General features: G+C 50.6%; 5 protein-coding genes across 5 annotated transcripts; 3 read left to right on the plus strand and 2 right to left on the minus strand.

Annotated features, from left to right (window-relative positions):
• Window positions 1-385: 385 nt before the first annotated feature.
• On the plus strand, window positions 386-3,192 carry farB1 (putative C6 transcription factor (Ctf1B); the record flags this gene model as incomplete). The annotated part of the gene is made up of 3 exons (XM_035505135.1): window positions 386-639; window positions 726-916; window positions 1,013-3,192. The coding sequence occupies 3 exons, from the start codon at window positions 386-388 to the stop codon at window positions 3,190-3,192; spliced, it is 2,625 nt and encodes an 874-aa protein (XP_035361028.1).
• A 1,879-nt stretch (window positions 3,193-5,071) lies between these two features.
• On the plus strand, window positions 5,072-7,256 carry AtWU_10030 (S10 family peptidase; the record flags this gene model as incomplete). Its single annotated transcript, XM_035505136.1, has 10 exons — window positions 5,072-5,420; window positions 5,483-5,587; window positions 5,649-5,765; window positions 5,822-5,945; window positions 5,993-6,008; window positions 6,056-6,172; window positions 6,237-6,287; window positions 6,345-6,498; window positions 6,569-6,627; window positions 6,690-7,256. 10 exons carry the CDS (start codon window positions 5,072-5,074, stop codon window positions 7,254-7,256), a joined length of 1,659 nt encoding a protein of 552 aa, XP_035361029.1.
• Window positions 7,257-7,693: 437 nt separating this feature from the next.
• On the minus strand, window positions 7,694-9,422 carry AtWU_10031 (unc-93 family MFS transporter; the record flags this gene model as incomplete). The annotated part of the gene is made up of 4 exons (XM_035505137.1): window positions 7,694-7,922; window positions 7,990-8,085; window positions 8,164-8,771; window positions 8,829-9,422. 4 exons carry the CDS (start codon window positions 9,420-9,422, stop codon window positions 7,694-7,696), a joined length of 1,527 nt encoding a protein of 508 aa, XP_035361030.1.
• A 3,432-nt stretch (window positions 9,423-12,854) lies between these two features.
• Window positions 12,855-14,210, plus strand: AtWU_10032 (N-acetylglucosamine-6-phosphate deacetylase; the record flags this gene model as incomplete). Its single annotated transcript, XM_035505138.1, has 2 exons — window positions 12,855-13,229; window positions 13,311-14,210. The coding sequence occupies 2 exons, from the start codon at window positions 12,855-12,857 to the stop codon at window positions 14,208-14,210; spliced, it is 1,275 nt and encodes a 424-aa protein (XP_035361031.1).
• Window positions 14,211-15,033: 823 nt separating this feature from the next.
• On the minus strand, window positions 15,034-16,744 carry AtWU_10033 (GMC family oxidoreductase; the record flags this gene model as incomplete). Its single annotated transcript, XM_035505139.1, has 2 exons — window positions 15,034-16,415; window positions 16,498-16,744. The coding sequence occupies 2 exons, from the start codon at window positions 16,742-16,744 to the stop codon at window positions 15,034-15,036; spliced, it is 1,629 nt and encodes a 542-aa protein (XP_035361032.1).
• Window positions 16,745-17,881: the final 1,137 nt, after the last annotated feature.

A 17,881-nucleotide genomic window follows, 5' to 3' on the forward strand; every position in this document is an offset into this window, starting at 1 on the left:
GTATGGATTTATTTTAAATAAATTAAAAAAAGAAAAACAGAAAAGGAAAAAAAGGAACATAAAAATCAAAAGGAACCCTCTCCACTCTTGTTACTTTTTACCTCTGTTGGGTCACGTTCTGGATTTCCTTTTCCTACTACACACCTCTTCCTCCACCTTTCTCTTGTTCTAACTCTTACTTACTCCTTACTCCTACCCTCGCCATCTTTGTCCTATTACCTATAATCCTCTTTATCTACCAAGAAAGTCGCATTGATTATCCTACTCTGATTATCGCTATACTACTCCTCGCCGTTTCTCTACAATTCCTCTTCCACCATTGATACGACAAAAAGGCTGGCCTACTCACGGATGATCTGGTTCAACTGAATTCACGCTTTGCATAATGACTAACACTGCTGTATCAACAACTTCCCCCACCCCTCAATCCACCGTGGAAACCGAGGCCAAATCCAAGAGGAAAGCCTCCACTGCCGGTCTGCCCGCCAATGCCCGCCCTGTAAAACGGAGGGCATCCAAGGCGTGCTGCTGCTGCCGGGCTCGCAAAGTGCGGTGTGATGTGGTCGAAAATGGTTCGCCCTGCACGAATTGCCGCTTGGACCAAGTAGAGTGCATTGTCACTGAGAGCAAGAGGAGAAAGTTCGTCTACGTCGAATACATGTCTTCCGTTTTTCCTCCACAGAAGTGCCGGCTAACCTCGAGCGCGCCTTGTTGCCACTGTTCAGGAAATCACGTGTTGAGGTCGATAATGCAAACCCTCATCAGCTGTCTCAATCCCCTGCAGAAATCCCCGATGACGGGGCTAGTCTGTTCAGGCGACTTAGCGAGTGTCATGGCCTTTCCGATATGGCCCCGGCTTCTCCCTCGCAGCGCTCTGTAGATCTGGATCAGGGGCAGCATATGCCACACCTGTTATGTTCGTATCCCACCTCGATTGGTCTCGGAGCTTGTGGCAAATGACCCAATCTCCACTGTATCATTTTCGATGAGATGCTAATGCGTACTTGTACAGATCAAAGCCAAGCGAACAGAATTGGCTCCGGGGATCGCTATCGAAGAAGAATGGCCCCGAATCCCGCTGTCCCAGCGACGCTTCCTTTGCACCATGTGACTTCGCAGATTCAACAGCTGCTGGACCCTTCCTTTGCCAATACCAGGTCTGGCGGTGTTGTCCTACCAGACTACATCCGCGGATTGCCGCCACGTCTGCAGAAAGAGGACATCGACTATTTGTCCATGAAAGGAGCTTTGACTGTCCCCGACGTGGGACTACGCAATGAATTGCTGAAAAGCTACATCCACTACGTCCACACCTATATGCCCCTCCTTGACCTAGAAGACTTCCTGCAGACGATCGTTCAAAACGATGGCATCCGCCGTATGAGCCTATTGTTATTCCAAGCCGTGATGTTCGCCGGCACAGCTTTTATCGACTTGAAGCATCTCCACGCGGCCGGCTACCCCACCAGAAAGGCAGCTCGTAAAGCTTTCTTTCAGCGCGCACGACTTCTCTATGATTTCGACTACGAAGTTGACCGAATCTCTCTCGTCCAATCATTACTCCTAATGACCTACTGGTATGAGACGCCTGATGACCAGAAGGATACCTGGCATTGGATGGGTGTGAGCTTGTCCCTCGCACATACCATTGGCCTGCATCGTGACCCCGGCAACTCCCGTATGGATGTCCGGCGCCAACGGATGTGGAAACGGATTTGGTGGAGCACATATACGCGTGATCGTCTGATCGCCTTGGGAATGAGACGTCCCATGCGCGTGAAGGACGATGACTGTGATGTTCCGATGCTGACTCTTGACGATTTCGAGTTTCATCCCTTCTCGCCGGAAATTGTGAGCATGGTAGGCAACTCAGAGATTCTTCAGAGCGTGAGCCATCAGAGAGAGCTGGCTTTGATGTTCATTGAGAAGGCCAAACTTTGTCTCTGTGTGAGCCATGTTCTGTCGGCTCAATATTCGGTTCTAAGCCACAAATTTGGTGGAACGATGGAAACCACCATGATGTTGGTACCCAAGAAATCAGCAGCGGAGACCTTCGAGGTTCGTCGTTGTGATCAGGAGTTGGAAGACTGGCTGGCCCACCTTCCGACAGAGATACGCTACGCCCCCGCAGCGCCCTCCAAGTTAAATGAGGCGCAGGAAGTTCTTCACTCTCATCGTGCACTCCTGAAGATGGTTTATTTGACCACATCCAGCGCTCTCCATCGCCCTCAGGTCCTACCTGCGATCCCATTCCCTTCGATGGACGCCGAACTACAGGAGATTTCCAGGAATAAGGTGCGGTTTGCTGCGATCGAAATTACAAATATTGCCCAGGATCTACACAGCCTAGACCTGACCCGCTATTTCCCTACAACTGGCGTTACGGTCCTACTTCCCGCTGTGATTATTCATCTCCTCGACATCAAGTCTAGTGACCACAACGTTCGGATGACCAGCCTTCACCGGTTCTACCAGTGCATGCGCATATTACAACGTCTGAGAGAAATCTATGCATCGGCAGACTTCGCTACGTCGTTCTTGGAGGCTGCCATTCGCAAGGCCGGTATTCAGCTTACAGTAGCGCCGCAAGATGTACAGGCACGGACGAACAGCATAGTTGACACCTCAGCACGCGTCAACACTTTGACCCCACCCCCCGACTCTCTCGCGCAGAAGATCCCTGACTTGACGTATCCGAAATCCGATGGCGCAAGACGTGCCAGCCAGCTTCCCAAGGAAAGCGGTCCTGAGTTCGCATCAACGCCCCCTCCCTCCGACGGTAGCGAGAATGGGAGCACCAGCAACATCAACCCCAGTTATCACCAGGATGCCTTCACCATTCCCAACTTCGATTCGGAGCTGAGCATCAGTGAGCTCATGGATCTGGCGAATGATGCGGAAGTAACCCAGAACGACTTCGATGCCTTGATCAACTTTGACGATGCCGGTGCGGACTTCCTTGCCCCCGATGATGGCTTGAATACCGGGAATGGTAATGGGAAGAACTATGGCTTTGGCTTGGGTACCATGAACAATCTGTCCGACATCATGGGTTTCGATACTGAGAAACAAGGCGTTGGTCTGGCCGGCTTGGGAGACGGACAGCTTGCCGACGATCGCGCTGCGGCATCACGCAACGATATGAACAGTTTCGCAGCCGACCTCGATGCGGAACTCGGCCTGAGTCTTTAAGCGGCTTGGAAACACTGTTGCGACGTTGTTTCATATTTGTGCCATGATTTAGAACTCATTTGCTTTCTGCACTGCTCTTGGCGATCTTGTTTGGCCGTTTGTTGAAATAGGCCCGTTTTACAACATATGTGTGCATCAAAGGGAGATGGGCGCTTGGCGTTCGCGGGCTTTTATGTACCGGGTTCAAAATCCTGCGAACCTTGGATCGGTTGATGCTTATTTCTTATGTACTTCATGTGCCTGATTTGTCCCCCTGCACGGGGCAATTGTTCCCATTATTTGTACATACAGAGTCGAAAAGTACGACATGAGAAAATGAATGACCTAACGCATGCTACTCGGATTATAGTAAACTTAGCTTCGTCGGAGAGATGAACTAGTGTATGTGTGTTGCTTGAACTCTGTTTGGCTGGCAACCGGCCAATTGTCAATAAGGGAGCAGGTAGATCGATGAACCGAAAAGGATCTCGACTTCTTGTAGACCACCCTTGCCGGGCATTCTTCAGGTATGTCTGCGCTGCTGCTCGATCACCCTTGCAGTGAACTCCACCCATTGACCGCTTGGGAGGGATCTCCTTGTTACCGTCAATTCTGTGTGGCAGTTGTTGAGTCGATACGGTCGGTTCATGTTTCTCTTCCATACAGTGTGAAAGCTGACAGCATTTGGAGAGGATTATCAGCTAGGATGAAAGAAAAGACACTTGCACATGGGATCAAACAAGGGTGACGCTTCTCAGGGTGCTGTTGATAGGACGTTGTGGTACAAGCCGCCCTCATAGTACCTTCAAAATCTGCTCAGTTGCAGCATCTTGAACAGACCCTATAATACCACTGATCTGTATACCATCCAGGTATCCAGTCTGTTAGTCTGCTGTCCCAAGTGGAGACTCAAGATGTGCTCATGTGAAGTTGGTAGGGTGGTCTAGAGAGGAGAAGGTCCCGTGCATACCAGTCCCGATCAGGCAGGTGGTTTGGCTCACCTCAGGCACTTCCCGTCTGTCTGTCTGTCTCTCCCTCCATCATCCATTCATTTACTACTCTCTTCCATCTTCTTTTCTCTTGGCCTCTTCCCCCGCACCGGGCACTTGATTCAACCGGTTCAATCCCGGTCCCTGCATCATCTTACTCACAGCCACAGCGTCTGCCATTGTGTAACCAACAAATAGCTCTCCACTATCATCCAATACCTGTCCCGCCAAGGAAATTGGGCCCCCGATACCACATTGACTGAGTCACAATCCTGTCTTAATAGCCTTTCATTCCGGGCACGGGTTCGATCAGTCAACTGTTACAGTGCCAATTCGAACTAGGTCCTGTGAGGCACGGAATCCAAACCAAGACACTAAGTACCAAGGTACAGCACTAGCGAGACAGCGTGTTATCACTATTATTGGCGAATTGACCACGGGGTTTCTCATGCAGGGTTCGGCTGCTCCATCCACCCCTCCTCTTCCTACCCAGTAATTCCTTTCCGCCTCGGTTATTGGAGGAGATGCTGAGCTGCTTAACTGACGCCTCACCGATCAGGCCGGAAACGGCGGCGGGATACAACCTCGTTTCCACACAATAGTGTTTGTCTTCTGCAAGCTGCACGGCATTGATAATTGCCGCCAGCATGTATCTTCTATCCACTGGATATGAATTATTCTCCCCTCACACCATGTGGGCCTGCGCCTTTTCTCTCAAACTTTGTCGCTCATGCAACGATGTAGTATATAAAGCCCTGGCTGGGGATGGCATCCCCCACCCATCGGTCTTTTGCTGACCCTTCTCCTTGAAGGACTCCTCTAGTGGCTTGCGGTGCATGTATAGAATCAATCTTCGAAGATATTCAACTAGGTATAGCTGTGACTGAGTCTGTCCTTACATTAACAACACCATGCGCGGCTCTCAGTTGGTGCTCTTATTGGCCCTGGCTGCACTCAGTTGTGCTACGCCCGAGAATAAATGGTCCTCCACGATGAGAAGGCAATTACCAAAAGCACCCACTGGCGTCAAATCGATAAAAACTCCGAACAATGTCACCATCAGGTATAAAGAACCAGGAACCGAAGGCGTTTGTGAAACGACGCCTGGAGTCAAATCATACTCCGGATATGTCGATCTTTCGCCAGAATCACATACCTTTTTTTGGTTTTTTGAGTCACGTCGTGATCCCGAGAATGATCCAGTGACTTTGTGGCTGAATGGTGGCCCTGGAAGCGACTCCTTGATTGGGCTTTTCGAAGGTTGGCCAAATATCGAGGCGGAAAGGACAAAAAGCTTGAATATTCTGACGCTTTCACAACAGAGTTGGGTCCGTGTCACATCACCCCAGAGTACGAATCAATCATCAACCAGTACTCCTGGAACGAAGTCACCAATCTCCTTTTCCTGTCCCAGCCCCTCGGCGTAGGTATGAAATCCTGCTGCCTTGATACATCCTGAGTACATTGCTTACGATCTTATCTGCGAAGGGTTCTCTTACAGTGAAACCGAGGCCGGGTCCTTGAACCCAATTACTGGAGTCACCGAGAACGTCTCGTTTGCTGGAGTCCAGGGTCGATATCCAGTTATTGATGCCACAATCATCGGTTAGTTGTCTGGTATGACTCTCAGTTAGCATTCTCCTCATGTTCCTACTTTACAGACACGACCGATATCGCTGCACGCGCAACCTGGGAGGTACTTCAAGGCTTCCTCGGCGGCTTGTCACAGCTGGATTCTGAAGTCAAGTCCAAGGAGTTCAATCTCTGGACGGAGAGCTACGGAGGGTGAGTGCAGCTTTCAGATCAGATTGACGTATGCTGACTTGATCAAGACACTATGGACCAGCTGTAGGTTTTCTTCTCTGGATGCACATATATGAAGCTGATGACCGAAGTTCTTCAATCATTTCTACGAGCAAAACTCGAAGATTGCTAACGGGGAAGTGAGTGGAGTCCAACTCAATTTCAACTCTCTCGGGATTATCAATGGCATCATTGATGCCGCCATTCAGGTGTGTAGAAATGCAGCTCGCGCAGAGGCTTTGACGTAAGAAACATTGCTAAAACAATGAATAGGCAAACTACTACCCGGAATTTGCTGTCAACAATACATATGGAATTAAAGCTGTAAGTTTGTTATCCGCACCTCGTGGATTTTATATCACTCTTGCTCATACTTGCTAGCTCAATGACACAGTGTACAACTATATGAAGTTCGCCAACACGATGCCCAATGGATGCCAGGATCAGGTTTCTTTGTGTAAACTGACCAATAGAACCTCGCTAGCTGATTATGCTATATGTACAGAAGCAGCCAACATGTGCAGGGACAATGTTGGTGAGTGGTTTTTTTTGCAATTCCCCTGCAGGGATGTATTGATGAAGAGCTTCGCTAAGCTGTTGTACAGAAGGGCCTTATTACCAGTTTGGCGGCCGTGGCGTGTATGATATTCGCCACCCCTACAATGTAAGTGATAAGGATAAGGGTTGCACTTTCCGAACAGGGACACAGCTAATATGTCTACGTAGGACCCGACCCCGCCGTCCTACTTCGTTGACTACCTCAATAAAGACTCAGTCATGGATGCTATTGGCGTGGACATCAACTACACCGAGTCCAGCAGCGACGTATATTACGCATTCCAGCAGACCGGCGACTTTGTATGGCCGAATTTCATCGAGGACCTCGAAGAGATCCTCCGACTCCCCGTACGCGTGTCTTTGATTTACGGCGATGCTGACTATATCTGTAACTGGTTCGGTGGTCAGGCCATCTCACTCGCAGTGAACTACACCCATGCATCTCAGTTCCGTGCAGCGGGTTACACGCCCATGACGGTAGATGGGGTTGAATACGGGGAGACGCGCGAGTATGGCAACTTTTCTTTCACCCGCGTATATCAAGCCGGGCATGAGGTCCCATACTATCAACCGATCGCAGCGTTGCAGCTGTTCAACCGTACTTTATTTGGATGGGATATTGCAGCGGGTACAACTCAGATTTGGCCCGACTATACCACCAACGGCACTGCGCAGGCTACACACACGCAGTCGTTCGTACCACTGTCCACAGCCTCAAGTACCACCGTCGACTAGGATTGCGGGGAAATCTCCTTCTTTGGCATGGCTAATGTTGTGTTATTTGTTCCGATACTTGTCCTTAACCTAAAAGAGTGGCACGCAAGCTTTCTTAGTCATGTTTGCCTTCAAGATGATTTATCCTACCACGACGTCGTCCTACAACTTATCAGGTGTTCTTGCAACACTTTGCAGCGACCATAAAGAGTCATGTCATATTAAGTCCATTACGGTAGTTCGTAACTTGCTGTGGCTAACGTAATTGTGCCTCAGCTAGATGTCGTGATACGCTCCAAAACCCAATCTGATCATGGATATCCAGCGAAATAACAGAAAGGAAAAATAAAACATAACCAACCACCAAAAAGACAGAGGCTAATGCCTGGCCATCATGGAACTCCAGCAACCTCCTTCCGCTGAAATGGAATGCGTGTATATATTAGAAAGCTTAGTCATCATTTCACGATAGCCAACTCCGGCTCCTGCTTCTTCTCGGAAGGATGTTCTTCCAGCGGAACACCCACTTCTTGAGCGGTCTCATCCGAAAAGTTGAGGTCCGCTTCGACGTCGGTATGCTCCTTGATCTTCAAGAACACTACGGGCGACGCGATGACAAGACTGCCGGCGAGCAGGCCCCAGCAGGAGGCGAATTCCGTCATGTAAGGGGTTCCCACGGCATCCATACTGCAGCAAAGTATATTCATTAGCTTCTACGCCTAAATTCATGAGCGAGGGGGCTTCTAGGACTCACCGCCACATGCCAGCTGCACCAGCAGACTGAATGCCTTTGTAGAAGCCGGCGAAGTTGGCCAACTTTCGAGCGTTGTTAGTCAGTGAACCCATGAACCTACACAACCCGTATCAGTCAGTAAAATGCATACAATAAGCGCAGCCGCCAAAGATAAGAGACAACAGCGGCACTAACCAATATGCACAGGTCTGGAAGGCAGCGTCATAGAAACCATAAAACATGTACAAGAACATGGGTCCAACATAGCCGCTGGTCGTCCAGTCGGTATTTGCCTCGACATCCTTCCGGGTGTATGTCTTCTGGAAGGCATAACCACCGCCCCAAACGCCCATTGTGAGGGCAAAAAGGAGTCCAAGACCAAGCTTGGCTCGGACTGGGCGGGTAAGGAACTTCAAGTCGAGGATCTGGCCGAATACAAATGCGCCAATCATTTGCATAAGCCAGTAGAGGAGATTGTTGAGGGCCCGCGTCCGGATGGTGAAAAAAGCACCATTGACACTGTTGAATTGATAGGCAGTAAACCAGTTGCTCCCCAAGAACATAGGAAAGAACAGGATGATGTAGTAGTCGGTCCGAATGGTGTCGTAGAGACCTTTCAATTCGGACTTCCACGTGGGGTTCTTCATCACAATGACATGCGAGCCATCCTTGCGCTTAACATACTTCGAGTCTAAGAGGGCCCAGGCAAGGACAAAGCCAAGCGCCATGAGCACCATGAAGGCGATGTAGGTGCCATCATTCACCTGACCAGCTTCAGAGTGCAGGTTTTGACCCAAAGGTACCTGTATACTAGGGTCAGAAAAGTACTACCATTTGGAGTAAACCACCAAAGGACTCACCAAGCTGCCAATCACACCACCCAGGTTGAAAATCACCCAGAAAATAGCAATGAATTTACCCTTCTCCTTTTCGTTCGGGTAACTCATCATGACCGCACCCTGCGCACACCACAGCAGACCACCGCAGACACCTAGAAGCGCGCCCGCAAATATCAGGAAGCCGGAGTTCTTGTTATGGTTGTACGACAGAAGGGAAGCCACATAGAGGAAGTAGCCAAAGCCACCAAGAGAGAGAGTCAGGCGGAGACCAATGCGGTTTGCGATGGACCCGGCGAAGAAACCAACTACTGCGAAGGTGCTGTACAGAGCGGTGTTGGAATCGCTGACATCGGTAGGGTCCACCTGACCACCTCCGCCCAAACCGCTGACTGCATTGAACATGCCCGGGCAGAGGAAACACACGAAGGAGACCAGCAGAAGCTGGGATTGTGGGGAGGCAAAGTACGGCAACGACCAGGGACCGATCTTGATTGGCTTGTACATCCAGGGTTTCCCAGTGAGCTGGGTTTCCTGACCGGCCTCTGGATCTGAAGTGACGGCGGGGACTTCCTTCTCATGATGGAGGTCTTCCTGTCCCGTTGTAGTGGAAGCCATTGTCGTTGATGGACAGCTTCAATGCTGTATGGAGATGCCCCAAGAACAATGGCAGATGGGGTGAATTGATTTGCGGCTTTTCGGCAGGTCAGCAGGCGTACTCAAAATGCGCAGGTATGTGCATATGTAGACGGGATCAATGGCATGTATGTGGAGGTATAGACAGTGACAGTGTAGAAAGGTGCGTACAGGGAAACAGACGGGACGAATGGTGGCTGAGGGAAAGATGGAAGAGACACCTAATAACGAAAACAAGAAATAAGGGGGAAGAGGAAGAGAAGGAGAAGAAATATAAGAAGTAGATACAACGGAGAAAAGCAAATGGGATGAAGGGTATCACTGTGAGAAGAAAGGACGGAACTACCCCGGGGGAAATGAGAAGGATGACGGAGGAGCCAGCGATCCAAAATATGTAGAAATCTGGTAGCACGCACTGGGGCGGACCCAGAGAACTAAATTTAAAAGGGTTGGACTTATGGTAGTGAAGGAGGAAGAAAGAAAAAAAGGCAGGATCAGGCAAGGATGTCTTAGATGATCCGGGGTAAGAATGAAGGGGTGGGCACAGAACCCAGTAAAGGGAAAACAGTGACTGGTCACGGGCGCAGGCAGAAAAAAAAAAGCGTGAAACCCTTGGCCCAAGCTGCAGCTGTGGTAATGATAAATTGGGTGGAAAGAAAAATTAAGGTCGATGGGGGCTCTGGCTTATTTTTATCTCCGGGGGCTCGGATATGAATCGTAACATCCAGCTGATGGGGAATCTCACCAGTCTAAGCCACGAGGAGAGTGCGCCGATGGTGAGGGATCAACTTGGGCAAGGATACCACGGTGGGAGTAGGGAGGATGAGACAACGGTGATAACAGCCATCATCGGGGAGGAGGAAGACACACAACACAAGAGATAGGCAGAAATAAGGGTGTTAGGTAGCTCCACGATACGAAGAACATCCAGATAGACAAGCAGCCGATTCAACGCCAGTGTTGCAACGCACAAAACCCAATAGAGAATGGGAAAAGTCAATGGGATGACAAGACAAGAAAAGCCGTCGTACCTTATCTCTGGGTCCTCGAGCCGGTGGGCACAGAAGACGCACTAGAAGAACTAGCTTACTCGTTTAGTGAGTGACGGCGTGGTCAGACGGCGAGATAGTCAAGCACCACAACGAATCATCGGTCTCCGACTGACTCTAGCGGGAACCCGATCAGTCGCAGGATGGGGAAGAGAACAATCGACACGATCCACTCGACCCCAAGCGACCCAAAAGTCAAAACGAGATAGAAAACTAAGGGGGGAAAAGATGAGTAAGAGAAATAGAAAATGCGGAGATGCAACTCAAAAAATTAAGGGCGGAGGTAACAGAAAAATATTGACCCAATCAATGGCCAAGGGAATAACAATGAAAAGAGACACTGGATGTTTTGAATGTCAAGTAGTAGCCGATCGAAGATCCGACAAGGAAATTAATCAGACTAGCAATGCACCTCCGATGCAAGTTTGCCAAATGACAACCACGAGGCCAAATGGTCGAGACCCCAAGACCAGTCGCGTGTTATCACGGGAGGGGAGGCTTATCTCCAGGGGTTGGGTTGGAGATATAGTAGTAGTATAGTAAGATGTGAATGGAGCAAAGCAATCGCAGTGATAGCACAGAACAAGCTAGGGAGAAGAGGAACTGTTGTGCAGGGGGGAAGAAAAGAAAGAAAGAAGAATTGAAAGGACGGACGGACCTTTCTCACTGATAATCCATCGACTGGATGTCAGTTGGATAGGATCGATAATCCGGTTTAACTCATCCGTCATCGGATCCATAGTTAATAGGGTTGGTGGTGAAGAACGAAAGAGAGAGACGGAGAGCGCGCGGGCAAGGCCGATGGAGCAGACGAGTCGCTGCAACCAAACAAACCCAGAGTCAGCGGAGTCAGCCTCAAGGTGGTTAATCTGGCCATGGAGCCATCCTGATTCACCCGGGCGGAGCTGCAAAGGCAACGGTGACATCGCTCCTTCGAAGCTTAGCCGAATGCGGGGAGACGATTCGGCTCATTTGCTGGTACGGTCGTCGTGAGGTAGCATCCAAGAACCCAAATCCCTCCTCTTTTTGACCCTCTTTTTCTCTCCCGCTCCGCTAAACCTGCGCTGGTGGCTTTCGCTACCGATGAGGGTTTTCTTGGGTCTTCCCCGCCCAGTGGAGTCGGACCGGACCCAGTAACCGAACCCAGTGACCCATTGGATAAGAAGAAGCACAGTGAAAAGAAGGAGGAAGAAAGAAAAAACAAATCAACCACAAGGAGCGGGATGTGAAATGGGTAATAATGAAAGTATACCCAGGGAGATAGACAAGAAAGAGAGAGGTGGAAGTGAAAGAATTCTAGGGAATGGGGAGAGAGAGAGAGAGAGAGAGTAAATAGGAGTGTTTACTGGAAGAAAGAGAAGCTTGAAAGGTCCGAGAATGGAAATGGAAATGGGAAGGAATGAATGAATGCATGCAGACAAACAGCAACACTTTTCCTTCCTGTTTGGGGTCTGCTATTCAAAGTATCCGAAAAAGGCAAGTACCCTGAGTCACGTGGATATGTATCAATTCAGACGTTGTTTAGTATCTCTGCCGTATTGCCGTATTGTTTGTACGGTTTGTATGGTTTCACTATCCACTCTGTAAGATACGGGGGGTTGTTCGTGTCGGTATTGATTATGACGAGACAGACGAGATAGGGAGCTCAATACTATGCAACATGACCTCACCACATACATACTCCAGTAATTTTGCCTATCAAATTGTGTAAGTAGTTCTCCCCGAATCAATTCGCTTCGTTGGGACTGCTTCCTCGTCTAAATAGACTAGTTCATCAAGTCTATAGTCACTTGCTCCATCGGCTATCTCCCTCAAGAGCCCACTCCGGAGTAACTCCTTACTGCCAACCATGGACGGATCCCGGGGAAAAATGTCACCTCGTCGTCCGCCTCTAATCTTACGCCTTTACTACTACTTCCTGTCCGATCCATATTCATCTCTCTACACATCGACGTCACATTCCGGCCCCATCACGCTCCCCAAACCATGGGAATGGCAACGTCAATTACCCCAAGCCGTTTTTCCCGAGGCCAACCGCACAATCATCATGGCGATCGAGCTTGTTGTCCACGTTGCCTGCCCCTGCCTTTGCCCCATCCAAGTTCCTGGTTCAATGTCACCATGTCCTTTGTAGTATTCCCTCCACGTCTTCTCATTCATTCATAATGTCCTACCAATTTCCCTCCTACCCCGCAACAATTTCCTCTTCCTCTCGTCCCGTCTCATCCCCTATCTCCTCTTAGTAGTTCGGACAGCCCATCCCTCCGTCCCATCCGTCAGTCTATTCTCCCCTCCCCCCTCACATCATCGACTGACTCCCCCAAGTCTGGTTGTGAGCGCGGCGCGGCTCGAAGTAATACCCAACATGCCTGGCAAAACATCCACCTCCCTGCCCCGCATCACCAAGTTCACCAACTGCCGTATCGTGAAGGGACTTGACCTCGTCGAGCAAGACGTATGGATTGATTCAATCTCTGGGAAGATTCTCAAGGATCAGGAAGCCTTCTATGGATTACATCTCTCCCCCGATAAGGTCATCGACCTAGGTGGCCGCATCTTGGCTCCCGGCCTTATCGATGTACAGTTGAATGGTGCTCAGGGCTTCGACTTCTCCGTTCCCCAGGCCTCAAAAGAACTATACGATGAAGGTCTGCGGGCCGTTAACAAAGGTCTTGCCAGGACGGGAGTGACTTCATATCTCCCGACGGTAGTCAGTTCTACCCCCGAAGTCTACTGGCAGGTATGTCTCAATTACCCCCACACCTCCGGAATACCAGTAAACCGAAATTAAGCGGCAAAAGAGGCTCATTCTTGAACGCAGGTACTTCCATCGCTAGGGGCATCTGGAGAGAGCCATCGCGCCGAAGATGGCGCGGAGTCGCTAGGCGCTCATGTCGAAGGTCCATTCATCAGCCCTGGTCGTAATGGCGTGCATAAGACAGAAGTTCTTCGTGCAGCAACATGCTTCGAAGATGTCATCGCTTGTTATGGCAAAGACAACCTCACCGGCCCATTCAAATCAGTGCGCATGATCACAGCAGCTCCTGAGGTTGGAGACATGCTGCCGAACATTCCCTCCCTCACATCAGAGGACATCATCTACTCCATTGGCCACTCGGACGCAACGTACGAGCAAGCCCTCACCGCCACCCAGCAAGGCGCCACCATGATCACGCATCTTTTCAACGCAATGCGCCCCTTCTATCACCGGAACCCCGGTATCTTCGGCCTCCTCGGGCAGAATGAATGCCCGCGACCATTCTACGGCGTCATCGCCGACGGCATTCACCTGCATCCCACCTCAATCCGCATTGCCTACAACGCCCACCCCGAAGGCCTCATCCTCGTCACTGACGCCATGAAGCTATGCGGTCTCCCCGACGGTATCTACGACTGGACCAATGGCGAGCGCATCATCAAGAATGGCGCCCGGCTGACCCTCGAAGGCTCGGACAAAATCGCCGGCAGCTCAGCCACCCTCATTGAGTGCGTCAACAATTTCCGTCGCTGGTCAGGCGCCTCCACGGCCGAGGCGCTCAACGCGGCTTCCGCCACCCCCGCACGCCTTCTGGGTTTACAGGGCGTCAAGGGGTCCCTGGAGAGTGGCGCGGATGCGGACTTGCTTGTGCTGGATGATGAGGAGGACCCCTTCTCGGGCCCCACCTTGACTGTGAGACAAGTCTGGAAGCGCGGGGTCAAGATTTATGATACCGGCAAATAATATGCAGTGAGTGCCTTTTGACTTGCGCACATGCTGTCTGAACGAGTTATGCGCTGCAGAAATTGTTTGGTTATTACTCATTCATGCGTTACGCTCGAATTTCGATCTCTCTAGCAGGCTTGGGAGTTTTGGTTTGGATTATGCTGCTCGTTCCTTCTTGGCTCGCGTCGGTTTAGAGACTTGCATGGAGTGGGCTCTCGTGGGCTCTGTTCATTACCTTTCTTTTTGTACTTGGGTCATTTAAACAACCGGGATAAAGTAGACCTCCCACATGGATAGTAAATAGAATGTCAATGATAGATACAAGCCACTTCGGTTCATTTATGAGGATCTATTTTGTTTCTACATTGGTGTACTAGGCATATTTGAAATAAACTCTATTTCTATTCATTTCGATATGTCTGGTGCTTCCTGCGCAACATGCCAGCGCTATATAATACAAGCAGATCGTGACTTGGGACGAATGACAACCCAGATCACACTATACAAAGGATAATGGTACTGCAACAGCAACCAAAACATCCAAAAAGACAAGCCAGGATTTCAAACAAAGGACAGATAACTGTATATCCATCAACCTTCCCCTGATCTGGCGATTCTTCTTCGCTTTAAAATCATCAATCATAAATCATGTAAGGCAAGCCGACTCCATCGCATATGCATGCATCTGTCGATCGAAGCTAACGCCCTCACTTGGAGACTACACATGCAAAGAAAAAATCTCAATCGCTTGGGTCATGCATGCGCCGTTCCATAATCAACTCCCTGCATTTTATTTTTATTTTCCTTGTGATTTTGCGGTTTGGATGAAATGGCCATGCGCTTACAGACGGGGCTGCTCGCGCTTCCATCCGGCCTCTTCGGCGATGAGCTCCGCAGCACGCTCACCAATGGCCAACACAGTCAACATGGGGTTGATAGTGGGCATCTCAGGGAAGACACCGGCATCGGCGATACGAACGTTCTTCAGGCCACGGACCTTCAGCTTGGGGTCGACGACGGCCATGGGGTCGCGAGTCAAGTTACCCATCTTGGTAGTACCAGCGGGGTGGTAGACGGTGTGGGCAACACGACGACCATACTCGGAGAGCTCCTCGTCGGTCTGCACGTTGGGGCCGGGGGCAACCTCACGCTTGATCCAATCCTTGAAGGGCGACTGCTTGGCAACCTCACGAGCCGCCTTGAGACCAGCCACGATGGTAGCGGCATCATAGCCCTCGGGGTCAGTGAAGTAACGGAAGTCCAGGGCCGGCTTGACGCTGGGGTCGGCCGAGGTCAGGTAGATACGACCGCGGGAGCGAGGACGAGGGATGTTGGGGGTCATGCAGAAGGCATCGACCGGAGTGTCGTAACCCAGACGCTCGGTGTTCAAGCAGAAGGGGATCTGGTAGCAGTGCATCATGATGTCGGCAGCACGGCCGTCGAAGCCATTGGCGTTGGGAAGCTCACGACGCAGGAAGATACCAGCGTCAGAGTCCATGGTGGTCTGGTTGGGGGGAACGGGGCGGTTAAGCTCCCAGATGATGATACTCTCGGGGTGGTCGAGGAGGTTCTCACCCACACCGGGGATATCCTTCACGACGGGAATTCCCAGGCCAGACAGCTGCTCGCGAGGTCCCAGGCCAGACAGCATCATCAGGCGGGGGGTGTCAACGGCACCAGCGCACAGGATGGTCTCCTTCTTGGCGCGCAGGGTGTGCTTGGCGCCCGACTGCAGGGTCACATCAACACCGGTCACAGAGTCTCCGTCAACGTTGACGCGGGAAACCCAGGCATTGGTGAGGATAGTCAGGTTAGGACGCTTCTCCTCGCCACGAAGGATGGGGTGGATATAAGCGACACTGGCGCTGCTGCGACGGCCGTCATCGGGGTTGTAAGAGACGGAGAAGAAACCGACACCCTCGGTCAGTTCACCCTTGGAGCGAATCTCCTTGTTGAAGTCTTCGATAACGGGGATGTTCATGGCGGATGAGCAAGCCTGAACCCAGTCCTTGCACAGCTGGTTGCGGTGACGGTTGTGGACGGGCTGAACGGTGTTGCGCAGGTTGTCCAGAACGCGAGTGAAGGTCTCGAAAGACCAGCCAGTGCAGCCGGCCTGCTCCCATCTCTTGCAGTCGTATTCGAAGGGACGGAAAGAGATCAGGGTGTTGTGGCTGGAGCAACCGCCCAGAACCTTCGCGCGGGAGTGACGGATGTAGCTGTTACCTGTAAAGTAGAATAGGGCATGAGAAGGATGATCTGCGATTGATGGTTGTTCGGATGCAAGGAGAGGGGTTTCACAACATACCCATGGGTTGTTCAACGGTGGGGTAGTCGTAGTCCAACTCGCCGCCAAGCAGGTTGAGCCACTCCTTCAGCTTGAGCACGCGATCATCCATGAAGTCGCTGGGGCCGCCCTCGATGATGAGGATGCGCTTGTTGGGCAGGTATTCAGCCAGACGACTGGCGATGACACAGCCAGCTGTGCCACCTCCGACGATGACATAGTCGTAGCTGTTGACATCGCTAGCGGGGAATTCGTTTGTGGTGGCCATTTTGAAAGATGAAGATAAGAGGATGTAAATTACTTTTATGTAGGGGAGATCAGAAAAAGAGAGGAGATTACGGGAGAAGAGGGGAAGAAGGATAAGAGATAAGGATGAGGAGAAGAAGAGGGACGCGCGATGGAGAGAGGAAAAAGAAGTAGAGAAAAGAGGGAAAGAGAAGTTGGGAAAGATGAAATTGGGGATTTTAAATTTTGCAGGACAAGCAAGAGATGCGGTGGTTTCTGAGGCTGAACCGTCAGGCCATCCAATCCATCCATTCATCCATTCACTTCCCTATCTTTCTGGTTTCCTTATGCTGTTTGACCTCGTCTTGTGCCTTTCTCACTCGTTTTTCTCACCATTCTTTCCCTTTTCTGCCGGGTGGGTCTTCTTCTAAACCCATTCCGGAGAGAAACAGGACCCACACCTTTTACTCCACCGCATCTTTTTCTCAATCAATCTTGGCTTCTGAGTGGTGAACCAGAGATATGGTGGGTCTATTAGTCAAAGCCAAGACTCACGGCAAAGGCGGAACAAAGTTCTTAACCAAAAGTTTTTATCTTTGGTCCGTTTCGGGATGCGTAAGCGCTTTGGCATGCCAAAACTGTTACGTGATCTACTAATCCCCCGGATTGTTACTCAATCTTCCCCAAGATTTAGCCAGGTGTTCATCAGAAGACCCGGTCTCGTACTACGTCTTAGTATCGAGTAGTATACATCTAGGTATGGGGGAATAAGAGGTTGGACTGCAGAATCAGCGGAACAGCAAGTTGCCACGGTGAAGTTCCGAAGTCTGCCCGTCGTGGATGGGCGGGCACTCCACACGAGATCCAAACACTAGGACACGCCACGATCCCGCCTACTAGTTGGGCGCTAACCAACGGTTATTTCCATCGGAGATGCAGGGCCGAAGCGAATCCCGGGATCGAATTGCCTGCTTTGGTGTAAAAGTTGGAACAAGTTGAGGGGAGGAAAGAAGCGATAGGGAGAGAGGGAGAGGCCTGTATACAGATACCGCATTGAGCCATAGCTTACTGAGTACTCAACTTATATCACCTGCCAGTAAGTATCTAATAGATCTCCTACCTGGATTTTCATACAACAGAAACCCATCCCGGCGACCTACTGTGGAAGAGGTCCTCTTAT

This window comes from Aspergillus tubingensis, assembly GCF_013340325.1.
Source record: "Aspergillus tubingensis WU-2223L DNA, scaffold_11, whole genome shotgun sequence".
Taxonomy (NCBI): Eukaryota; Fungi; Ascomycota; class Eurotiomycetes; order Eurotiales; family Aspergillaceae; genus Aspergillus; species Aspergillus tubingensis.